Source organism: Phocoena sinus, chromosome 9 (genome assembly GCF_008692025.1).
Source record: "Phocoena sinus isolate mPhoSin1 chromosome 9, mPhoSin1.pri, whole genome shotgun sequence".
NCBI classification, from domain to species: domain Eukaryota; kingdom Metazoa; phylum Chordata; class Mammalia; order Artiodactyla; family Phocoenidae; genus Phocoena; species Phocoena sinus.
In genome coordinates this window covers 62,448,313-62,474,986 of record NC_045771.1, presented here as the reverse complement: position 1 = coordinate 62,474,986, position 26,674 = coordinate 62,448,313, and the positions used below count along the sequence as shown (strand labels likewise).

Below are 26,674 nucleotides of genomic sequence, written 5' to 3'. Positions count from 1 at the left end.
TTTTGCCTTAATATATAATTTTATATGTTTAGGAAGCAAGACAAGGAAACCACTGTTTAGGAGTGTCTGTCTTTGCTCCTTAATTGGTGGGGTGGGGTCTTTAATCATTTTATCAGAAATTCTTTATATAGGCTGTTTTTCAATGCAAGTACCATAACAGAAGAATTTTACATTGAGTCTACCATGGATAAGTACATACCATTTATTTTCCTAATTATAAAAAAGTTTTTTCAGTTTTATATCTTGGGATTTGGCATTGTTTTTATTTGATTGCCCAGGCTCTCTTATGTCCAATTTTGTTCCTTTTAAAATGACCACATGGAGAGAGAAGGTAACAGTTAATTCATTGACTATATTTTGTTGACAGCGCTTCTTCCTGAACATTTTCTATGTCAGATATTGGATTTTTTAGGGAACAAGATTTTCCTATCATCATCCCATCTTAAAATCATTACCAACAAAGTTGTCTCTGAAATACTAAATATCAAGTTGTATGTTAGTATGTTTTTAAATTTCCATTTGTAGGTCATTTAAGAGTACAATTTCTGTATTTCTGAGACTAAACTCTGAGAAGTTTGTCTGTTTCTGACTACTGCCAAACCCCTTTCCAGTAATCACAAATTAACAGTTGGGCATTTTCCTTCATTAGTAATCTTTTATGAAGACTGTTTTTCGGAAGTACAAAATCCTAGGACTTAGAGGCAGAATTTTGTAAATTACCTGTGTTACTATTTACTAAGTGTTTGAGCTAAGACTTCTCCAGGGCTAGAACTCCAGTCTTGGGTATGAGGAATCCAGACACATGACACACTGCCCCCAACATTCCTCTGTCCCATATCCAGTCAGCCACAAATGCTGGTCCATTTTGTTACCTACTTTGCTTTCAGATTCTCCCTGCTGTACCTCTTCACAGCCACCGCCTTAGTTCAGGCCACCATCAGCACTCTTACTTGGTTTGCTGCATCAGCTTCCTAACTGATCTCCCTGCCTCCACTTTTTCCTTCTCCAGCCCATCATCTGCACTGCGGTCAGAGCGCAGTCAGCAATCTCCCAGAGCTCCCAGTGGTCAAAGCTGGGACAATTTGAGCAACAAAGTAAATAACTGATTGTATTAGGTTAGAGCCCATGAAGTAAGATAAATGTCCATTAAGTGTGTGTGGAAATAAACAAAAAAACCAACTGATATTAGTCTTCCTATCCAGAAACATAGTTTATATCTTTTTAGTTGGGTACTCTTGAATACTGCTTCACAGAGTTTTAGAATTTTTCCTTTACAGGTATTGGGTATCATTTTTTGGATTTATTCTTACGCATGTAATATTTCTTTGATACAGTTCTAAGTGGAATCCCCTCTTTAATTATGTTTTCTATATTTTTGCTGCTGGAGAATAAAAATATATCTGACTTTTGTGTTAAGCTTATATCCATTCACATTATTAAATGCTGCTATTATTTCTAAGAAAACAAAAAAAAAACAAATGGGGGAGAAGAGACAGTTCTTGCTTATAAAATAATTGCAATTAATAAATCTAGAAAGAATGAGGGAACCACAGAATCACCATTAGGTAAATACCACAGTAAGAACTGTGGCAGGCAAGATTCACTGAAAGATGTTTTAATTAGTGAGTGAAAGTTTGAGGAGAAACTGGACCTTTACATAGTCTTCTGTATTTACCCCCCAAATTTTTAATAATTACAAAAGGAAAAAACCATAATTTTACAGTGGGGAAATCCAGTAGACATGACATGAACCAAATGGTGGAGGTTAACACCGTCAGTAATAATGTGTGTTGATCTCCGGTAGCCCTGATATGAAACACTAAGAAGGGCACTCCACCTCTATGGTTTCCTTCCCCCAAGTCTGTAACCCCAGTCTAATCATGAGAAAGTAGGCAAACCCAAGTTGAGGGACAGTCCACAAAATTCCTGAGCAGTACTCTTAAAGGGCGGCAAGGTCATAAAAGACAAAAAAGCCTGAGGAACTGTCACAGGTTGAAGGAGACTAAAGAGGCTTGACAACTCAATGTGGGATCCTGGAAAAGAAAAAGGACATTAATGGGAAAACTAGGAAAATTCAATAAGATTGTGGTTTAGGTAGTGGTATTGTACCAATGTTATTTTCCTAATTTTGATCATTCTACCATGGTTATGTAACATTAGGGGAAGAAGGGTACACAGGAACTCTGTATCCTATTTACAATTTTTTCTATCAGCCTAAAATTATTTCAAAATAAAGGTTTTTTTAAAAATGTACATTGGGGCTTCCTTGGTGGCACAGTGGTTAAGAATCCGCCTGCCAATGCAGGGGACATGGGTTCGAGCCCTGGTCCAGGAAGATCCCACATGTCGCGGAGCAGCTAAGCCCGTGTGCCACAACTACTGAGCCTGTGCTCTAGAGCCCGTGCTCTGCAGCAAGAGAAGTCACCACAATGAAGAGTAGCCCCCGCTCACCGCAACTAGAGAAAGCCCACGCACAGCAAGGAAGACCCAATGCAGCCAAAACTAAATAAATAAAATAAAATAAATTTATTTTTAAAAATAAATAAATAAAAATGTACATTGGATCATATTGCTTCTCTGCTGAAAAGCCTCCAATAAGTACTTAAAGTAAGATGTATACTTCTACTCCGTGGCTTACAAATTCCTACACAATCTGACCCAGTTCACCTCTCCAGCCACTTTTGCTCTTACCCACGATGTGACCTGAGGCCTTTTGCACTCACTGTTTCCTCCATCTGGGATGTCCCTGCCCCCATTGTCTCTAGTGGCCCCGTATCCTTCAGAGCTCAGCTTAATTGTCACCTACTCAGAGATGCCTTCCCTGACCACCCAGCCCAAAGCAGCTACCAATCACTCTCTCTTACTCGCCACCCTCCCGCCCCCAATCTGGTATTTTTCTTCTTGTGTTTTGATTTTGTTTTGAGTTTTGTATTTTTTATTTTCTGTCTGCTGCCGCTTGAACATAAACTGCATCAGAGCAGCGTCCTCATGTGTCTTGTCCATCTCTTTATTCCCAGTGACAAGAACAGTGCCTAGTACATATGAGATCATCCATAAATTTGTGCTAAGTGAATTAATGCTGCCAAGCTAATTGGTTTTGTAGTTCTTTGGTTCCCTTATCAGGGCACATCTGAAAATCTAATTAGGAGTTAAACATGAAAAGATTTTTATTTGTCTCTGAATTAAGTCACAGTTGAGTGAAACCTTATAAGTAGAAACATTTGAGTTATCTGATACCTGTATTGCACCTGAATTTTAAACTTCTATAAACTTATTTCAGTAGTTGAATTTTAAAATTAAAATTAAGGAATGAACATCCCTTCTTGGAAGATGACACAGTCATCACTAAGTCATCCAACCTGTAGCCTGATGCCACTCAAACTTTTTCCACCTCCCTCTGAGCAGCACTGCCCATTACCAGATTCCAGCTCTTAAAATGAAGCCTGTCTTTCCAGTCCAAGTTTAATCCTCAAGTGTGTAAAATAACCAAAAATGGATTCTCAAGTGCTTCAATCTACTTAGGTTTATTTAGGAAAGAGTACATTTCACCACCCTTGTAGTCATTCAGGTACCATGAATTGGTTTCTTCCTAGCCTTAAGTTCATGTGTTCATTTGTATGTGACTTGAGGTTTCAAGGTAAAAAAGGTGACAGTAGCCTCATACTGTTATAAACAAAAGTGTGAAATTTTTCCTTATTGTGCAGTTGAGTCCCATATTAGTAAGTGGAGAGGAGGAAGAATGGAAGGTATTAAAAAACAACAAAGCTTCATATAATTATAGGAATTTTAAAAAATTACCTAGAACCAGGACATAAATATCAGATAAATATTTAGAGTGAAGTATACAGCGATAACAAGGCAAAAGTTATAGTTAGTTCAATTTCATAAGCATTTAATTAGTGCCCTGAATAAGACTCTGTGCTCAGCCTTGGGAATCCATAGTTTGGATGAGGTCCCTGTCCTGAGAAAGCTTAGGTTCTCACGGGAAAGATAGACACATTGCCCACCCACGGACACCCCATTACCAGGTGCCGAGAGGGCGCTGCTGTCACAGAGAAAGAGGGATCACCTGCTTCACATAGGAAGTAGCTTTTGAGCTAGGCTTTAACCAATGAACTTGATTTTGAGAAACAGAAGAGGAAGGAGGGTAGTCACTGACCATCAGGAAGAATGGATTCTAAAGCCTCTTCTCCGTGGAATGTTGAGTGTAAGCTAGTCACAAATTAATAAGGAAGCAGTCGGAGCTTTAACCTTCACTTTTGGATTCTTGGTTCCTGGCTAACGTTTTACAGCTGTTGTTGGGGGGATAGTGTCAGGAATGGGATGCATTCTGAAAGAAGTCTGGATTGTTTATGAAAGCAGACAAGAATCCTGGTAGCATTTAGAAAGCATTTTTAGAGACAAATGATTGGTAAATGCGTCAGTACAGAAATGTGAAATAAGAGTAGTGTTCAAAGTGTGTCCCTAGCAAAGTCTGTGTTCAAAGAAAAACCATTCTGGGAAGCTCCGTGTCACTGCTTGCCTGTGGCTCAGCTGTTGGTGAACGTGTATTTGGACCAGTAGCTGCCTAGCAGCCCACGCATCCATTGTGTGGATGCACTGCATTGATCAAATCAGTCCCCAAGGTAGGGAAAGAGAATGTTTTGCTACTATAAATACCTAGGCTATGATTATATCTGTATATACATCTTTGTGCCCATTTTACTACTTCCTCAGGACGTAGTTTACTCCTAACAGAAGTACAACGTCAAAAGATGTGTACAATTCTGACTTTTTAATATTTACTGCCAAATCAGTCTGTAGAGAGCTTGTACCAGTAACTTTCTCACCAATAGCACCCTCTGAGGTTGTCTTTAAAAAATAAGGCCAAATATATGCAAATATTGAATCATTATGTTGTACGCCTGAAACTAATGCAATGTTGTATGTCAGTTATACCTCAATTTTATAAAATAAGAACAAAGAGTAAGGTCAAGATCAGGCATTAGCAATTCAGACTGGGTTCCAGCTCTGCATTTTAAAAATCCACCAAGTCACCAACTTGATTACCTACATACCCTCAACCTCCACCCCCTGCTCCAGCCAAGACCTGTGCCATGGATAAGGTATTTGAATTGCTTTACAATCAAGTGGAATGTAACTCAGAAAGCAGGGATCAAAAAGTCAGGAAGAGGGAATAATAGGGGGAAACTGGCCCTACATTATAGGCAGCCACAAAAGATTCCCACAGTCATACTTGACAGACCCAACTCTTTTATTTCAGCTCGAAGCAGCACATTATCAGCTCGCTTTTCAGTACAGAGGTCATTTTCTGGTTCTGATTACAGAGCACCAAACGCACTGACAGATGCACTCAAGTGAATTTGATCTCTCGTTTCGTAAATGGAAGAACAGCATGAAAGTTAAATGCGGTGGAGGCTTACCTTGTAGCCTTCCACTTGGATTTAATTTCGTCTCGTTTTTGCCTCTAGAAGAGAGAGGACCTTGTGATTTGTCTCTCTCCTCTCTGTAATAAAAATGTTCATTGTTCATGGCTCCTTTTGGTCTTTTCTCCATCAGTCTTGTCTCAAGAAGAAAACGAACTGGGAAAATTTCTCCGATCCCAAGGCTTCCAGGATAAAACCAGAGCAGGGAAAATGATGCAAGCGACAGGAAAGGCCCTCTGCTTTTCTTCCCAGCAAAGGTGTGTGGCCTTCACTGGGGCTGTGTTGTTGGGGGAGGTCTCCTGAGAACCTGGGACCCACTCATTCATGAAGGGAACCTCCTACTGGGCTTTAGAAGGCTCTTGCCTGTGATTGAGGAGCTCCTCTGTTCACAGTTGTTAGTCTGTTCGTACTTAACTCTGATTCGGGTAACATGTATAATCTTTTTCCTTCCCTATTAACTTTTAAAACATGTTTTCGTATTTCTTCTGGTCTATAGTTATACACCGGTCACCATGAGTGCTATCCTAGGCTTAGATTTGACCTTCAGTGTTCCTCATAGCAATCCATCCAGTCCCCTTCCAGCAGCTGACTGAAGCAAGAGCTTAATGAGACCAGGCAGAAGGGTTCCCCGAGTGCCCTCTGGGGGCAGTTAACTTGAGAGGGGTGCTGTTCAAGATGCCCTCCACGGTTCTGCTCAGACCCTAGATCAGCAGCATCAAAAGCCTCACCTGAGAGTTTGTTAGCAATGCAGGATCCAGGCCCCACCCCAGAATTACTGAATCCAAATCTGCATTTTAATGGGTCCCCAGCTGTTTTCCATGCACATTCAAGTTTGAGAAGCTCTGGTGCAGAGAAGATTGTAATAGATCAGTGATTTCTTTTTTAACACTACCGTAACTTACGTTCAAGGTCCATGTAGAATAAACAGGAGCCACTGCATAGAGTCACACTTCGTATCTGAGAAGGTGACATTCCTTCTCTCCTCCTCCTTCCCCAGTAACTAACAAGCCCCCCAAAATGTCAGTCACTAATATTAGGCAGACTTTATACCTAAATAAGGCTTGTAGGTAGTCTCCAAAAATATTCGGGCCACAAAAATTTCACTCACCCAAACTGTCCAACATTTTCTTCTGCTGTTAATTTTTCCTCACTGCTTTCTCTCCCAGTGGGCCAAAAGCAGGCCACCACCTGTTATACATGTGTTCCTATGAAGATCCAAGAAAGGTGCGGTGGAAAGAAAGAGAACCAAACGTGTGCATTTTTCAGTGGTTCCCCCTCCTGAGCATTCTGGTTCACTCTAATGACATTTGGACCCCAACTTTCATAGTTGAATGCAACAATTTCCAATAGTTCTCTACCCCAATTTTCCAAGAGAAGTATTGGTTTATAATCTTTGATTGTACCTTTTAATCTTATTTATAACTGTTTTCCTTGCAAAAATAATACATACTCATTCTAGAAAAATTTTAAAACAGGAACAAACCAAAAGGAGAAAATTAAAAACAACCCAAATTTTGCTAATAGAGATTGACTTGCTTTTAACCCCTTGATAGATACTTTCAATGCATATACGCTTGCCCCAGTCTTACAAGGATCATTGATTCTTGAAAAATCTTTCGTAAATTCTTATATATTTATTTATAAATATATAAGCATTATATATTTCTTAAATTATACGTATAATTATCACTAATTTCAGTGGGAAAACTTCTTATACATACCTTCATGCCAAGATTACCATCCATTTATGGGAAACAAGCCAAATCCTTGGACACAATCACCACAAGAGTTACTGTTACTGATCATATAATTATTTTATAATGTTGCTATCCAGTTATATACTTTCATAGTTTTGTACAAAGTTATCTCACAAAACATACAGTACCTTAAGTTTATATAGTCTAACCTTCGGATACAGACAAAAACAGTAAAGGCAATCAACCAAAACAATGTAAATGATACTGTAAACCAGCAAACTGCCCTGGATCCATAAATTAATGTAGCTTGCAATTTGGAAGGTGGCCTCCTGCAAGATGACTCTGATTCCATGGTACTCAACTGCTCACGAGGCACATGAAATCCAAACTACTTCTCTGCACATGAGGAAGGTAGGAAGATTACATAAAACTCCCATAAAGTTGAATTCTCAAACCTCGAATGGACATAATTTGGGATTTGCCAGAATATATTTTTAATATAAACAGCAGCATACCATACAATTTTTGAATAGTATGGCATACTGATTATTTAGCAAATTGATTTTTTTGTTCAAATAATCCTAACTTTCTTTACGTCCATATATACCTTTTTAAAAACGTCCATAGCATGTTATTCCATTATCTGGGCATGCCATGCTACGTTTAACCCAAGCCCTCTGTCCGCTAGTGTCCACTTCTACCTTTTCCTACTAAAGAATAAAACGTCTTTGGATTAGACCTTTGGGTGCTTTATTAATTATTCCCATTGGGTAGATTTTAGTGAATGGAAACGTGGGCCAGTCTTTCGCTGAAGTTTGATGTTTCCAGTTATTGGATTTTTTCTTGGTCTAGACTCAGTCCCTTATTCCACAAGTGAATGGGTTTTCACCTTTCTGATTTTATATGAAACAAGTTACAGAAAAATATGAGGTGACTTTATATGCCTCTTTCTTTTCTTCAAGATCTGAACACCTATCATCATGTCATTATATCTTCAAAGGTTTCTAACTTTATAACAGTCAAAGAAATCAAGAATATTTTATTCACAAGACTCTGTTTCAGCCAGTTTAGGAAAATTGGCAAACTCTAAAGGAAGAGATAAAGGAGACCAGAAATGAACAGGATTCTTAGAGGAACAGCTGAGGACTCTTTCTTTAAATAGAAATCTCCAATTTTATAAACCTTCATACCAGCATTTGTTTTACTGACTTCTTTGGTAGTCATTGCTACAACAGCCCATTCAGTTTGATGAAAAGTGAGTATTAAATTTAATCCAATGGTGATAAAACACAAGCTTACTTTATGGCACAACAATACGTTTTTGAAAACAGCCTGCAACATCTAGGTAGGATGATGTGAGCAAGCTATTTTTAGAGAAGTGCTGAATATTTAACAATGATGCTTTACAGATAAGAGGAAAACCAGAGAAAAGAGTGAAAGGAATTTTTTTCTTTTAAACAGTTTATTGCCCCATCTATAATCTTAGAGTGCTCTGCATATGTCTTCAGACATTGATGGAACTGCCAAGAGCTGACTTCAGCTCACTGACACCATTTTCCCCTTCACCTTAACAAGTTTGCACTTAAATTGAGATGTAAATACTAATCTTTTATTTTTTGAACCTATGCCCCACAGCTTCATGGAGACGACTGTATTTTAAGAGTATAATTCATCTGACATTACTCATTTGGGGGAGGAAGATGAAAGAAGCACTATCCTCCTTCCCCTCCCAAATAAATATTTTATCCAAAGTTTGATATGCATCAAACAATTTTTGCTGAATAAATAATGGTATGTTATGACCAGTATTATAATTATTTTATACCCACTTCGTTGTATAATATACATTCATTTCTGGTGTATTATCCTTAAGTTTTTTTTTTTTTTTTAAATAAGAATCAAATCACATAACCTATCTGAAAGTGCCTAACACAGTAGACCCTCAGTAAATGTACTTCTCCCACTTCCTAGACCATTTAAAGACGCTTCTTTTCGTACTTCATTCTCTGTGACTATTGAAGCAAGCAGCAGATGCCCTGGCCTTTGGAGAGTAATCCAGAATGGCCTAGACAGGGAGACCTCATCCTGCACACATCCATGCCTTCCCAAAGAGCCAGCCTTCAGGGAGGCAGAGGGCAGGGAGTGGCCAAGAAATGGGAAATAGTCATGCCTTGACCTTCCTCCGTTAACACAAGATTGGTTCCAGCTTTAAAGAAGTACTCTGCCCAGGCATGAGGCCACCCCCAACAATACTGATGGAGAGACTCCCCAGTGATAGTTAAGTAACAGTAATCTAAGGGATCAGCACATGGATAATCATCTCTGGTTGACTCATCCGTTCACATACTTTTCAGTTATAGTTCAGCAAGTATTTCTGCAGCCTCGTCTATGTTTCAGGCACTATTCTAGGCTCATGAGTTTAAGACTGGTAAGCTATCAAGGATTCAAATTGCTGGCCCTCTTAGTTTCACTATTGTGGCTTTACCCTCTTGTCTAGGTTGGCCTTGCGAAATCCTTTGTGTCGCTTTCACCAAGAAGTGGAGACTTTTCGGCATCGGGCCATCTCGGACACTTGGCTGACTGTGAACCGCATGGAGCAGTGCCGGACTGAATACAGAGGGGCGTTATTATGGATGAAGGACGTGTCCCAGGAGCTTGATCCAGACCTCTACAAGCAAATGGAGAAGTTCAGGAAGGTAGGAGATTTCATGAGGATTAACAAAAGGGGTACCTGCTGAAAGGTAATGAGATGTGATTTGAATCCCTCTAGTAAAGAAGATGTAAATCAAAAGCACCAAGGATGCAATTAATCATTGCTGGTGTCTCTTTACGTGACAGAATACCAATTAATGTGATCTATAATTCTCTAAGGATAAGATAGAAGAGACAGCTGGAAATTGCTGGGATTTAGTAACTGGTTTTAATTAAAGTCAGATTTTCATGTAATGTGCACTTTTTGTAAGGCTGTCACTTGTAGATGCTTCTTCATGCATAACTAAAAATCAAGATTAGACCAAATGAAACCGGAAGGTAAGAACAGACTATTGGGGAAATCCTTTTTAATTGCTAATGAATATTAAAATTAATAGAGTAAAATGCGCCTTTGTTGCGTTTAGTTGTAGGATTAAATAATGTGGCATTGACTCCATCTGCAGCAGACCCTTCAGCTATTTGTATGGGAAAAATAGATAGCTGAGGAGATGGATATGCTCTTAAATTTCCCTGAAATGACTGGTGAGCAGCAGAGGAACAATGTTTCATTGTTTGTTTAAGTGTCCGTGTTCATTTAGCAGTTTGGAGATTTGGTCCTGCGAGGATACATTGCACCACTAGGTGGCAGTCATACACTGAATATTTATGAAAATGCAGCGAGATGTGTGTGTGTGTGTGTGTGTGTGTGTGTGTGTGTGTGTGTGTGTGTGTGTAACCTCGGTAGGTCTTTGTTTGGTCGACTTGGATATATTTCAGGGTATGAAAAACCAAAAAGTCAAGCAAATGTTAGGTTTGACATAATATTGTGTCAATTGTCTAACTCACTTCAAATGATCCATTTGTAATCGTGGTATTGCTTAAAATACCTAGATTTCTAAGTACATCATTGCAGAGCTGTGAATGGGAAACCCTGCTGGTGTGCAGGAGGTTAGATGTGTGGGATGTGGGAGGATGGGGGGAATGTGTGGAGAGGGGGAAAAGAGGGGCCTTCTGTTGCTTAATAACAGGGTCACCAATTGTTGACCCAGGTATTAGATTGACACAAATTCTTTTAAAAGGCAAGTTTTACTTTGGTTTGTAATTTAGAATCCATCTTTATGAAGGGACTCAGAGTCCATTTTCTTTCTGATCGTAGATGGCATTAGTGTGTTCGCAATATCCAATTCCTTAGTAAGGCAGGTTTCTGAGCTCATGGAAAATCGGAACTGAGAAGTTCCTTAAAGATGAGCTAGTGAAACTCACTCATTCTATAAAAGAGAAAACCTTAGGCCCCAAAATAGTAAATAAAACTTTTCAAAGGTTGATCGCTAGATGTTGGCAAGCCCAGGCTACATTTGAAATTTCCTGACTTTTTAATCAGGCTGGTAATTTGGTTTGTCTTTGACACTTTATTTGGGGGTTGGAGGAGGATGGAGTGGAAAGGTTAAAAAAGGAAAAAGGAAACAAAAAACCCAACATTATCTGCAGGGTGTGATGCCAGTCACTCTCTATCTGTTACCTCATTTAAGCCTCACAATAACCAAGACACAGATTTTATTTTACAGAGGAGGAAAACGACACCTAAGTAACTAGCAACTAGCACAAGATCAGACAGGGAAATGAAAGTCAGAATCCTAGAAAATATGCATAATTTTTTCTTTAAGAGAGGAAAGGAAGGGAATTAAAGAACGTACCTAAAATCGACAAAAGCATTTTCATAGTAACAACTCTCCTGTGATTTATTCACTCAACAAACATTTATTGTGCACTTTCTATGTGCTAGGTAATAAAGTAAACATAAAATTATTTTGGAAGGCAGGAGAATTTCGCGTGAAATTGTGTTTATTTGGTTTTGTTTTGAAGGGTGGTTACTAGCTGTGTAAGGATGAAATAAACCAAGCCCTTTGTCATTCGGTTTGAATGTTGAAATGGTACCCACTCTGTAGTGTCATCAATCTGTCGATTTTGGAAAATATGGGTTTTTAAAAAAAAAAAATCCTTTGCCATGCAGAAGTAGCTGAAGCAATGCCTTACTCCACAATCCCATGTGTGCTGGATTTAATTTAATAGCTGAACATGGTGTACTTAGAATTTAGAGAAATAATTTTTTTAAAAGAAGTCTGTATTCAAGTGTATACTTGATTAGACTAGATTCTCCACAAGGACAGGGACATGGTTAGTTCTCTTTACTGCCACAGTCCCAGGGCCAGCCCAGCAGCTGGTCCAAGTTAGCACCCATATCAGATGGCCAGAAGCGAGCCATGGCATTTGAGTGCCAGATTCATGCCTTCTCACACCTGTAGAGCTTTCCCACCACATGCAACTGACCTTTTAATGTTTGGGAAATTGATATATACGGTTTTGCAGGTAAGAAGTAGCATTATTAGTTTGTGGCTTGCTGCCCTCTTTGGAATGAATTTAAATTGTGGAGGTTGCTGTTTGCATGGAATTCATAGCATGAATCTTAACTTTGAGTCAGCTTTAGTGTTTTGGCCCAGTGGGATTCCATTTTAAACAGAGTCTCCATTTATCTCTCAGGAAAGTGTTACTGAAATGTGTTTTCTGAGTCCTCTGGGAGAGTGGTCCAGCTCCTTTGGAGTCACCGTGGGAGGGGAAATTTAGTCTCCTCAGAGCCAGCTGCCTCCCTCACATTCTAACTGATGAATCCTGAACTAAATTCTGTTCTTTGGGTTCATACTTTCTGAGGAAACAACATTCTAATACATACTTCGCAACTGTGACCCCCACCCCCGGGCTGGTTGCAATCTTTAGTGTGCACTTATTCATTTACTCATTCATCCAGCAAATGATATTGAAGCCCACCTTGTGCCAGGCCACCTGCAGCGGGATACAGTAGTGAGTGAGCAGACACAGAGGCTGCCCTGCTGTCCCGGGCAGTCACTTGGAGACAGAGCAAGTAAACACGGTGTGGTAAGGTGAACCGTTGTCTCAGGTAGCACATGGTGCCACAGGAACACCCAGGGCGGGCTTCCTGGAGGAAGTGGCATCTAAACTAGCCCTGAAGGATGAGAGGGAAGGAGCAGGGCGGAGGGACTAGGGACAGCAGAGCAGAGTGCCAGTCTGAGGAAGCAACGTGGACAAAGGCCTTTAGGTGAAGGCAAACAGGATGAGATTAGCTCCTTTCAGATCCCTGCAACCAGAGTGTGAAAGGCAAAGGGGGTGGGGGGCAGATAAGCAGACCACAGCTGAAGGGACATCTCCCTGAGGGCCGAGGGGAATGAAGGGTGTTGAAAAGGGGAAGGGAATGATCCAATCTGTGTTCTCACAAGCTCGCTTAGATTTCAGTGGGGAGAAGGGATTGGAAGGGCCCAAGCCTTGAGGCTGGGCGAGCCACAGATGAGACAGGGATACCCAGGGAATGAAGAGGGAAGTGGACCAGAGAGAAATAAATGTCCTGTTCTGACCTCCGCCAGACTCAGTAACAGCACCACGTTAATTACAGAGCTCTTCATTCGTTTTTAGAAATGAGCAGAATAAGTATAAATAAATGAAGAGCAAGATCAAATGTACTTTCACTTCCAACCAAGGCATTTTTCCTAGTGTTTTCAAGATGCTAAGCAACTTTTTAAATAACACGCAGTGAGCATGACCGAAATGATGAATGAAAAACTTAAAATTAAACAAAGCAAATGATCTGGTTTCATTCTGGCATCCTTTGAGAACACGGGCCCGATGACAGAACTCTCGGTGGCAACATTAGTAAGCATTTCTTTTCTTTTCTTTTTTATTTTTTAAACATCTTTATTGGAGTATAATTGCTTTACAATGGTGTGTTAGTTTCTGCTTTATAACAAAGCGAATCAGTTATACATATACATATGTTCCCATATCTCTTCCCTCTTGCGTCTCCCTCCCTCCCACCCTCCCTATCCCACCCCTCTAGGTGGTCACAAAGCACCCAGTTGATCTCCCTGTGCTATGCGGCTGCTTCCCACTAGCTAGCTATTTTATGTTTGGTAGAAACTTTGTCACAGCTTACCCTTCCCCCTCCCCATATCCTCAAGTCCATGCTCTAGTAGGTCTGTGTCTTTATTCCCGTCTTACCCCTAGGTTCTTCATGACATTTTTTTTTTCTTAGATTCCATATATATGGAATCTAAGCATTTATTAAGTGCCTGTCTTTGGGGATGGAAATACAAAGAGGTGGGAAAGCTTGATCTCAGCCCTCAAGAAGGACCCTGCTAGTCATCTGTTCCTTGTCAAAATTACCATGGTAAACAAGACACCTGGAGAGTGGGGCCGTGTGTAGCTCTTCTCCTAAAGACCAAATAATGGGAAATGGTGGATGCATTTAAATGGGCAGGGCTGGGCTGCTGTTGCCATTGGAAACGCCCCTGACAGTGTGATGCACCCCAGGAGGGAAATGGATGGGAGAGGAGGCCACAAAGTATTTTATGAGCAGTTACAACGTGTGATATATGTGCCCTTTGAAGGCAGAGTAAAAGGGTATAACTTAAAAATAGAAGTCAGCTTCTTGTAGCAGATTACATCAGCTTAAGTTGTGAGCTCACAGAAGGGCTTTTGCAGCCTGATGCCCTTGAGAGGGTCCTCCTGGGGTCAGTTAAGTATCTTGTTTTTCTTGAAAGTCAGAAATGGGATAGAGGGTAATTATTCTAAATGGAACAAAAGCTGTGCTAGGTGTAAGAAAATATTTCTGAATCCTCTAAAGAGATAATATGGAAATGTATATGTGGGCATCTGGATTAGTTGGAGTCCTTATAGACAAGGACAAGGGAACTGGCATTTTAATGAGGGCCATTTATTAAGTGGCTTAATGAAATCCTACAGCATTTGTCTTGTGTTTCATCACCATAATTCAAAAGGGTATCAGAAAGGTATTGTAGGGAATGTGAAAGATACACTGGTGTTCTCAGGCTTGTATCTATTTAAAAGAATGCTAGATTTTGGAGAGCTGTGAATTCGCTATTATCGAAGGGTATGTTACCGTGAGAAGGTTTGTTAACAAATGGTGGTGGCTTAATAGGTGCGGACATATTAGAGTCATCTGTCAGTGGTGTCCCTGTGTCCCCACTGAAGGTTTGGGTCTGTGGAGCTTGATCAAGGACTAGTAAACAGCAGTATTGACATCAGAGGGTTTTTTTTCCTGTGGACAAAGACTTGGGTTAATTAATTTGACAGTATCATTAATTACTGCTGAAATCATTGGTCTTTGTCAGAGGTCGGGCTCTTTTAGCAATTGAGGGCAGGTCCCATGGGATCTGGAGATGCCAAGTAACGTAGGCGTGTCACTGCTCAGCCATCTCCCTGTACTGCAATAAAGGCCTTTCCTTTTTGCCTGAGCCATCCAGCTTTCAGGCTTAACCCAGTGTTCTGCCTCTGTTCAGGGCCAAGGGCGGGGCGGGGCTCCACCCAGCAAGTTGTGTTGAGTGAGTGTGGAAAATGTCAGGATTTGGTCCATACAGTAGACCAACAGTAAGTATCTGTGAAGGCAGTACCTTGACTCCCAGGGCTTTGCCCAATTCATACATAAAAGCGGAGGGAGGATTTGACCCCTTATCTCTCTGTCTTTTCTGGTTCTAAAATTCTCTGCACTGGCTTGAGTCCTTTGATGAGGTGAAAGTTCCTTTTGTAAAACTAACACACACTATCATATCTGTTTCACAACCCTCCATCTTCATTTGTTGGTATTTGATGTGTGCTTGTTATTTGTTTTGGTTGTTTAACTAGGGTGCCTGTTTTTTGTGGTCCCCAAGAAGATTGAATCTAGCTGCTAGCCTCCACCCTTGGATTGCTGTTTCTTTATACTACCTAAACACCAAAAGAAAAAATGCTATTTTCACATGGCACGACGGAGAAGGGAACAGATCATTATGCCCTCGCTTTCATTTCTGAATTTCATGAGATGAGGCCTTTGCGGCCTTGTATGTCTTTATTGATTTTCTCCACTGAACTTGGTGAAGAGCAAAATTAGTTTCAGGGTTAAGCCAAGACCATGTGGAAAAGCATGCATGAAACAGCTAATTCTTGCAGAGCTGATGGCTGGCTGGCTTCTGCTAGTGACTGGAAATAGAGAGGAGGAAGAAGCATGACCTCAGAGTCGGGTGGCAGTGTGCTCTGTTCCCAGCCCTGCCTACACCAGCTGTGACAGCTCCGATTGGGGTAATAAGCCAGTTGCAGTTTCTCATCCACTCAAGAAGAGGGTAGGTATTAGATGATCACCAAGCTCTTTTCTAGCTGTAATATTTGTAGTTTTCCTCTAAATCGTTAAGCTCATCAGTAAAGAAGTATATACACTTGAGCAGGGCTAACGTGTCCTTTTTTTTTTTGCGGTACGCTGGCCTCTCACTGCTGTGGCCTCTCCCATTGCAGAGCACAGGCTCTGGACGCACAGGCTCAGCGGCCATGGCTCACGGGCCCAGCTGCTCCGCAGCATGTGGGATCTTCCCAGACCGGGGCACGAACCCGTGTCCCCTGCATCGGCAGGCGGACTCTCAACCACTGCGCCACCAGGGAAGCCGTAACATGTCTTTCTGTGTAGTGTTTTCCTACTACAAGCAAGTTATGGTCTTGTTGCATTTGCTTGGACCTTTTGCTGTTGCTCTAATCTTGGACTCTGGAAAACAAGAATGTTTCACTCCTAATTCTTGGGTAGAGGAGCGCTTGGCGTTTACAAAGTGTTAATATTTGTCTCTTATTTAGATATTCATCCTTTCGCCAGGGTCAGAAACCTGTGGCCCATGGGCCAGCCGCCTAATTTTGTAAGGTTTTAGAGTTAACACGACCATGCCCATTCATTTACTTATTTTCTGTGGCTTTCACAATTCCATGGCAGAGTCGAGCAGTTAAGGACAGAGACTGTGGTCTGCAAAGCCAAAATATTTATGTTCTGTCCCTTTACAGAAAAGTGTTTGCTGTCCTCTAATTTATAAGCACCTCCAGCACATGTTGAAGATGGGTTTTTATCATAAAATGTACCATCTTAACCATTTTTAAGTGTCCAGTTCAGTAGTGTTAAGTATATTCATATTGTTGTACACAGATCTCCAGAACTTTTTCATCTTGAAAACCTGAAATTCTATACCCATTAAACAACCACCCTCCATTTTCCCCTCCCCCAGCCACTGGTAACTATCATTCTACTTTCTGTTTTTAGGAATTTGACTACTTTAGATTACCTCATATAAGTGGAATCATGCAGTATTTCTTTTTATGACTGGCTTGTTTCACTTAGCATAATATCCTCAAGGTTCATCCATGTCGTAGCATGTGGCAGGGTTTCCTTCCTTTTTAAGGTTGAATAATCTATTGTATGTATACACCACATTCTATTTATCTGTTTATCTATCAATGGACACATTTGGGTTGCTTCCATCCCTTGGCTATTGTAAATAAGGCTGCTACGAACATTGGTGTGCAAATAACTCTTCAAGACCCTGCTTTTAATTCCAAATACATAATAAACAAATATAGTTTATTTTTAGTGTTATAATCTCTCTTTAGTGTTTTATTTAATCCTGCCATTGAATAAAATTGAGACTCAGGCTATGCAAGCAAGGAGTCATTTGATTTTGATGTTATTGTCTTGGAAGATACTATCTGCACATCCTAATTCATAATTCAGGGACTTCCTTGGTGGTGCAGTGGTTAAGAATCCTCCTGCCAATGCAGGGGACATGGGTTCGATCCCTGGTCTGGGAAGATCCCATATGCCATGGAGCAACTAAGCCCGTGAGCCACAACTACTGAGCCCCCGTGCCACAACTACTGAAGCCTGTGTGCCTAGAGCCTGTTCTCCACAACAAGAGAAGCCACCGCAATGAGAAGCCTGCGCACCACAATGAAGAGTAACCCCCACTCGCTGCAACTAGAGAAAGCCCTCGCGCAGCAATGAAGACCCAGTGCAGCCAAAATAATAATAATAATACACTTATTTAAAAAAATAATTCATAATTCATATTGTCTAATTTCTATAAGAATGGTAAATATTTGGACTGTTAAAAAAATAAACGTATGTACTACCGTAAAAGCTAACGTGTCAGCTTAAAGTAGATTTTTTTCCTCTGTCTTGAGAGAGGTATAAAATCTTTGCATATGGCATTTCTCTAACTGTTTTGAAGGAAAAGCTTGCTTAACTTTCAAGTTTCAGAATGGACTCTGGGCAAAAGTTCATTATCAAAGTGTGAACTGATCCAGTCCAAAGATAGTTTTCCTTTTGCAAGACTGTCTGGCTTTTCTTCCTAAGACTTACATGTCTTGGATGGCATATGCAAGCCTGGTCTGTAGAATTTCGTGGATGATAATATACAAAACATACAGATTTTACTGAGTAGAACCGTCAGGTTCCAGATCGAAATCTTATAACCATGGCTTTCTCAGTGCCTCAGCAGCTAGAATCTCTCGGATGAATTCATTGTTTCCATGTTTCATCACGTTGTGTTTTTGGCTTCAGGTTTGGGGGGTGGCTGGTGCCCATGACACCCTCCCCGCTTCTTGAAATCACAGACTATTCCATCTGCCTCTGTCTCCTTTTGGTAGCTCTTGGAGAAGATGTCATTTTAGATTATGGTTTAATGGAAAATTACTGTATTCAAGTAGTATGATATACTACTTACTGTCTTCATAGTTTGTCTCCAAGTCTGTCATGTCAGTATATCCCTCTAGATTACCCTGTTCCTTTTGGTTAGCAGCTCAAATATCATCTTTCCCAGTTAGTCCTCTTATTCCCTCATGGTAACTTGGTTGCAATTTTTACCATCTTCAAGAATTTAGTATAAAAGAAGACAGTTGCACCCTGGTGGGTTAACTTAACACCCTCTTTTTAAATGTTTATGCTTTAGGGATCTATTCCACTATGCTATTATTCTTATTTTACAAAATGGTGGTTTACTTAGACACACAAAATAGAATGTGGATTTTATTTAATTTCAAACAGGAGCAATGTATCTACTATTGCCTGAATGCCAATAGCTTTATAGCACTGTAAGTTACTTTTATTAGAGTTAAGAGGAATTTTCTTCAAATTCATTCTTCTTTCCAACCAGACTTTTCAGTGACAGAAAAAAATAATGATTTGATGGTTGTCTAAACTGTCGCTTTTACATCTAACTGGATTTATAAATTGGCTATAGAGAGTTCATATTTCAGAAAGAAAGCTCTGAATCACAATCGCTTTAGGAAAACACCTGGGTTCTGTGTTAGTTTGTCATCAAGGTATATTGAAAGAATTTGAATACCACTTTTTAAACGATTGAATTATTTTTGTGAACCCCTAATAAAGCATTCCTGACAAGATTTATCCGAGCAGTATTGGCCCCATAATGGAGTCATAGACTGTCAGTGGTTTCACAGGTTTTCCTGTCTGTCAGTAAAACTCAGAATCTCCTTCATCTCAAGTCCAAGTCCATCCACACCTCAGTGTTTGAACAATCAAAAGAATGAGTCAGTAGAAAACTGGTATTTTCCTTTCACAGTTCTGAGATTTAAAAAAAAAAGGTATTTGATGATTCCTTGATTTCTAGGGAACAGATGTAATTTTAATCTCAGAGGGAAATTAGCCAGGGAGGCCCTCATGTGACCCAGTATATGACCTGGGCATAGTAGCTCTGCTCACTAAAGTGTGCATGATTCAGCTCACTCCTCTCAGAAGGCTTCCCTTTGCCTCCTTTAATGAGTTTTTAGTAAAAGTAAAACCTTAAACAGAAAGCATCAAAGTGTATGTGCTTACCCTTCAAGCATAAAACTTTTCAGGACAGTTCCGGGTATAAGAGAATTATCCCAAGTGAAAAAAATTCTGTTTCCTATTCAACAATTATCCCACACTTAATCATTACACAAGATAAATGAAACTCATATTTAGGAGCCCTAAAATCTTACACTGGCCAATTTTACATGGACTCAAGGAGCCCTAAGAAGAAGCGGGCCCTTGAAAGGCCATTGGTATAACTTTGAAATGAAATTCCCACATGCATTAATCAGGCTTCTGTTGTTCTCATCAAATGAAATATGATTTTAGGGCTTGGTAACACTTCACAGTTGATTGGCTCTTTCTATCCAACTACCCATCTATCTGTCCATCCATCTATTTAAATTCACTCCCCAGCTGTGATTCTGAGACAACCATTGTCATTTAGATGCTGATTCCTTACTGTGGTTCTTCTGGTGACGGCTGACATTGGAATAAGGGATACTACTCAAGATAGATTAATTATATAAACAAATTGAGGGATGGGTTTTGTTTTTTTTTTCTGCTTTGTTCTTTTAAATCTTTTTTTTTTTTTTCTTGGGCCTGTAGAGATGGGACTCTGCATACTTATGAGCAAAAATAGTTCATGGGTATTAGTTCATGTTCTGAGAGGTCCAGGCAGAGACTTGAAAAATACCCGCATCTAGGGAGGAAGAACTATATGGAAAGCCCATAGATGAATGCATGGGAAATAAATGAGGAAATTTCTCAAATAGACAGAAAGCTGAAAAGAAGTTAGTGGAGTAAAATATATTACATTTAGACTCTTGTTCCCTTTCCATTTTTTTTTTGTCTTAAATTAGGGAAAGAAAGATACAGGAGAACCTGGCAATAGTAATTGCTTCTGGGGCAGGGGACTAGATTAGAGAGGGGCTGAGAGGAGTTAAGCAGAAATGAGAATGAGGTTGGAGTTTTACTCTATTCCTTTTTGTGCCTTTTAAATTTTGTGCCATGTGCATGTGTTATCCTTAAAAGAATATGTATAAAAAAAAATGAGAATAAATGAGATTAGAGTGGGAACAGATAAGATTTGGTAGAAGGAAAGGGATAATGACAGAAAACTCTCCTAATTTGACAAAAATGAGGAGGGTTTTTTTGGTTTGTTTTTAATAATAATAAAGGGAAGAGAGAAGACAGGCGTTAGAGGCAAAGATGGGAAGCTGAGTTCCAAAGGTGATATCATACAGGCAGCCAGATGGAGGAGGCTGGAGGGTGAAGTCATTTTCGAAAGCCGTCAGCAGGGAGAGTCATGTGAGGTGGCCAAGTGACCAAGGAATAAAAGGATCAAAAACAACGCCCGAGGGAAAACCACCAAAATCAAGAAAGATGAGAAAGTTTCCTTTAAAAGCCTTCACTGTTCTAAGAGAACTGGAATACAAAGTAGAAAAATAACTTTTTCCATCCCCCCCAGTTGCGTCCTAGAAGGAATGAATTCTGTGTTTTGCACCAAGTGAGAATTTAGAGAAAACCCTTTCCCAAAGATGAATCAAAGGGGGAGAGGACCGCTATTTCAGAGGGGCTTGTCTTCACATTTTCCACCCATGCTGGGACCTTTGAGTTGGGTTGCAGCATCTATAGGTTGATATTTGATCTCTTACCTTGGGGGTTTTCTGCTGCCTTCAATGACTTGTTCTGTGTTGGTCATCCACTTCTAATTCTCATTCATGCTACTTAACAGGCTCAGAGAAAAATTTTCCCTATAGCGTCTCTCAACTCTCTTCTCTAAATCTAGCAATTTTATCAGTTCCTTTTTACTGGTAGTCTTCCAGGTTTTAGAAACTAAACCAAGAGTATTTATGTTTGTCATTAAAATTTCTTAAGAAGTAATATCAATTGCCATAAATCAATCTGCATCCCTTTGGCTTCCTATTATTTATTTATTACTAGTTTATTTTTCATATTCTCACAAGGGTGTTCTACTGCTCAAGTGTAGAAAAAAATGGAAATACATGCAGATTCTAAACCGCACATATTTTTGTGTACACATTATGGACTGGGCTCCCACTCACAAAGTATACAGGTCAAAATCAGATACAACAGGGAAGGCGTAAGGACATAGTCACTCCCAGGGTTTCCAGAGGCTGCAGAGCATACTCAGGTTTCACTGGAATTTTATCATGGTCACCATAAATCAAGTGTTTTAGAGTAAGAAGTTGAAACACATCTTTAATTTTAAAGCTTTCCATATCTTCCTCATCCAGGCTGTGTAGGCGATACTTCCTCACCCTCCTTCCCCAAGCGCTGCCAGGAAAAGCCAGTGATTTGTAAATTGAAGCTATGTCAGCAAAAGCATTTATTGCTACTTATTATCCGGGCCTCCGTCTGCTTTTAATTTTAATTCTCTGCTGAAAGAACTAGCTTTGCCTTAAAAAAATGTTTGCACATCTTCCACTTTATAATGAAAAGATAACAACTAAAAGTAGTGATGTGAAGCCAGACAATGATTAGGTTTCCTAAGTTAGCCTCCCTCTTTCCCATCCGTAGTGTATTTTAGGTTTGGGCAAACCTCTTTTATACTGTATCGACCTACTTGTCACTCTTCTCTCCCTGGCATGTTCCCATTTCCCCCACCATTTTGCAATTTCAGCTAATAAATCATGTAAGTAAAGTAGACATTAAGAAATTGATGTTAGGAAAGAGGGTTTTGAAAATGAAATGAAGACTTGATTGACTTTTTCACTTATTCTTCAATCAAGAAAATGAGAGCAACCAATTTCAAGAGAATGTTAAATATGAGTTTTGCAAAAGTCAAAGTACTGTTCATTTCTTGTTTAAAGCTATCTCTTTCATGATACAAAAGCACAGCAGATATTTAAGCTCCATATTGGACAATATGATAGGTTTATTTATGTTAAGATAATTAACATATTTGAATTTTTTCCCAGCCTAGGGTTTTTCTTAGCATCCTGTCTTACAGATAAGATGTAGCAGCAACTTAAATATGTATACAGTGCAGGATATTTCTGATTAAATATTTGTAAGGTGTCTTCAGTTTACAAAGCTGTTTCATATTCATTACTTCATTGGAGCCACACAACTCTTCAGTAAGGGCATGAATTCTTTGTCCTGTTTCACAGCTAAGGCCACTGAGGCACCATGGGTCTGACTGACTTGCCCATAGCCACATATGTGAGTCAGTATTCGACCCAAGTCCTCTGACTCCACAGTCAGTGATCTTCCCACCACCTCTGCCTTGAGTTCCTCCCAAATCCGATAAATGGATCCCTATGTAGTGCTTAGTCGCTGTGGGAGAAAATGTTTCTGTGGTGGAATAGACCCAGCCTCACATTAAAGTAGCAGCTACCTCTTCCAGCACGTTCCACATCTTCTGTTCTCATTTTCTCTGATCCCAAGGGCTCATTTTTACCAGTACCCTTAAGGAGTTGTTCAGATTTTTTTTACTTCTCACCAAGCCAGCCCATCAATCTGTCTGCCTTCTGAACATCTAGTCATGTTCTGTGTTTGGCTTTTAGCGTTTCTCCCGTTCCGTCTTATCCTGTGAGTGCAATTTTCAGTAAAATGGCTGGTGTCTCCACATGGGTTCCTTGGGGCCAGGCACCTGAATCCCACAGCAGTATACTTTCTAGAGCCCCCAAGCCCGAACACATGGTATAAGGCTCAAGGATGGAAAGTTGGCATCACAAAGGCCAGCACCCAGCCAAGGATCCTGTGTATCAGCTTGTAGGTTTAAAGCCAGTACACTACAGAAAGATTAGTACTCATAAGAGAAGAGTAACAGAGACGCTACAACAAAGAGGCACAGAAAGATAGGTGGCCTCCTGCTACATTTTCAGTAAAGGACATTTTCCTACATACCCAACTAACCCTGAGTTACGGCCTCTCTGGCCTGTGTTGTGTATAAGAATCCTCTGAGAAGTGAATTGGACATGGAGAATCCTGGGTCCCACCTAAGGATTCTGATTCAGGAAGCTGGAGGTGGGACCCAAGAGTCTGATTTTTTTTTTTTTTTTTTTTGGCTGCGTTGGGTTTTCGTTGCTGCACGCGGGCTTTCTCTAGTTGCAGTGAGCGGGGGATAATCTTCCTTGCGGTGCGCGGGCTTCTCACTGCGGTGGCTTCTCTTGTTGTGGAGCACAGGCTCTAGGCGCACAGGCTTCAGTAGTTGTGGCGCGCGGGTTCAGTAGTTGTGGCTTGCGGGCTCTAGAGCTCAGGCTCAGTAGTTGTGGCACATGGGCTTTGTTGCTCCGCAGCATGTGGGACCTTCCTGGACCAGGGATTGAACCCATGTCCTCTACATTGGCAGGCAGACTCTTAACCACTGAGCCACCAGGGAAGTCCTGAGTCTGATTTTTAATGAGCTTCCAAGGTGATTTCCTTGCCTGGGGTCCATGGATCACACCTTGAGACTTATTTTCCCAGCACACCACTGTGGAATAACTGATGCTCCAATGATGAGTGACCCATCAAAAAAGATGATTTTGCTCTGTTTAACAAGACAAGATATCCCTGAAGACAGGTGTCGAATGTATGAAAATTTCTTATTTTTAAAGTTGTTTTTAAAAATAAAGTTGAATTATATGGAAAAGTCACTTAAATGAAACCCCCCAAATTCTACTACCCTAAGCATTATGGTGCTTTTTGGTACTCATCATAAATGTTTGCTTAAACCCTAGAGCCTAGAGATTTGTATATCACAGACACTCAAATACACTTACTTTGCTCATCTACAATCAATATTAACCTTGCTGGGCTTCCCTGGTGGCGCAGTGGTTGAGAGCCCGCCTGCCAATGCAGGGGACATGGGTTCGGGCCCTGGTCCGGGAAGATCCCATGTGCCGCGGAGCACCTAGGCCCGTGTGCCACAACTACTGAGCCTGCGCTCTGGAGCCCGTGGGCCACAACTACCGAAGCCCACGCGCCTAGGGCCTGTGGTCTGTGACAAGAGAAGCCGCCGCAATGAAAGCCCACACACAGCAACAAAGACCCAACGCAGCCATAAATAAAAAAATAAAAATTAAAAAGAAAAAAATATTAACCTTGCTAATTAAATCTCTCTCTGGTTTCAACTAAACTTTCCTTAATGCTCTTCTGGTTGACTCAGAAAACTGAAAGAGCTGGGACGGAGCCTCAGGTTAGTTAATATCTAGAGTTGATTACTCAGGATCATGCTGCTTTGTGAGCATGTAGCAAACAGTTCCGAGAATTAATTTACACACGTTAAATACAGGGAATTTTCCAGGAGCAATCTGGCACTGTTAGTGTCCCGATGTGCATGTTAAAAAAAAAAAAAAAAAAAAGCCTGCAGCATCACAAATAAATCCTCCCCCTCTGCATCCTTCCTCGCTCATGTGGCTTGACTATTGCCTGTAGCTGGTCTGTCCTCTTAGGACTAGATCAGCCTGAGACAGAGAAGTGTCCGGCACCGGGTCCTGCAACACTGCCGTCGTTTGACTCTGTGGTTTGTTACAGCTAACATTGTTCATGAGCAATGACGTCCTAGCTTTGAGTTACTTCCTGCAGTGAGTACCAAGATGTTGAGAAAGAGTCACGGATGGTGTGAAAACAGAATTTCTCGTGTGTCCCAGAATGACATCCTGTGCTTGTGGCGATGCGTTAGAGGCTGTGAAATCAAAAATGAAGAATTTCAGGAACAGAGTGCTTTGACATTTCTTGACAGACGTGCAGACACTCTTGAATAGGACAACAGAAACTTTGAAGTTGAATGTATCAGTAGAAATGATGACAAAATTAGCAAATATATTATTAAATGTTTATCTTGTGCCAGCTACTATTCTAAGTATTTTATATGGATATGCTCACCAGAATTCTCTAGAGGGTAGATACTATGATCCCCTCTTCATGGATGAGGATTCTGAAGTTTAAGGAGGTTAAGTAACTTCCTCATTGTCACACTGAATGTGGCAAGGCCAGGCGGGAAGCGGTTGTCACATATATCCATACATCTTATTTTCTAGACCTAAAGCAGCTTCTTTCTGAGCATGTGTGGTGGGGACTTCTGGACTTGTCAGTTAAATGAGGTTAAATAGCCAGCCTCTCTTGCTTCAGTTTAAATGTTGAGTCCGTTTAAAATTCTGCTTCCTGTTAGCACTGGTTGAAATAGTCCCTTTTGGGATGCTCTTTTAGAAGTTCACCGCCCCCCCCCCCCCCCCCCCCCGCCCCTTATCCTGCCCTGGAGGGCATTGGCTGACTGTGTCCTGGAGGGGCCAAGGGAGATGGTGTCCTTGAAGCCCGTGGCTGGGTTAACGCCTGGTCTCGGTCCTCTGCTCTGGCAACGTTCCAGGAGCCTTAGCCACCTTCCCCTGATGAATCACCCTAATGGCAACTCAGACTACGTTAGGCTCCAGTTTGGCCCCAGTTGGAGCCAAGAACACTCCCCGGAAAGAACGCTAAGCAGCTCCCTTAACCACCTTCCTTTTCCTTCCACAGGGCATGTGAGATCTTCTGGATTTCTCCTTTTCCACACCCTGAGAGCCCAGGGAGATACTAGGGAGCTGAATTCAGCCCTCCATTGTCAACTGCATTCGTTGCTTTACTTTGATGCAGCTGACCTTATTTAGATTACAGACAGGCTTGAGAGGTAACCGTCTTGTAAATTCCCAAGCAGGTGGTGGGGCAGACCACATTCTACCTTTAGTTTTTCCCTCAGTGCTTTCCCTCCCTGGAACAAAGTTGGGCCCCCTGTGTCACTGCACACTTCCCTGATGGACCACCCAGCCAGAGAGGATGGGCAGGCTTTCTCCCTTCCAACCACAAGAAAAGTATGATCAAGTCCACCTACTAAAGTGGGAGAGAAAAACTGTGTAGTGCTTTATTGCCTAGCAAAGTGAATTTCAAACTTGTTATCTTGCCGCAGACTTGAAAACCTCATTTGGTCTGTCAGGAGCTGGAAAGTACCACTTTCTCTCTGTATTTCTCTGGTAACAGTCCAAATGAACAGCCTCCCACAGATCCCAGGCAGATCTGTGCCCCAGGCTGACAATGGAGAAGGTCAGGTACATGGACAGGCAAACAGAAAAGCACACTGACTATTTCCAAAAATGATTAATTTCCCACAACTGGAAAATACGCTATGTAGGCTTTCATCCACTATACTCACTGACCATGAAAGTGAAGGAAATTTGTGATTTTTTGCATTGATAGAAAGGAACAGTGATAAA

General features: G+C 40.8%; 1 protein-coding gene across 11 annotated transcripts in view; it reads left to right on the top strand.

Annotated features, from left to right (window-relative positions):
* Nucleotides 1-26,674, top strand: part of ICA1 (islet cell autoantigen 1) — a 145,309-nt gene that overhangs the window by 26,051 nt on the left and 92,584 nt on the right. For all 11 annotated transcript variants that reach the window (XM_032643867.1, XM_032643877.1, XM_032643872.1 and 8 more), the window contains exons 5-6: nt 5,560-5,683; nt 9,621-9,819. In XM_032643867.1, the coding sequence (XP_032499758.1) occupies nt 5,560-5,683; nt 9,621-9,819 (323 nt within the window). The remainder of the gene's footprint in view (nt 1-5,559; nt 5,684-9,620; nt 9,820-26,674) is intronic.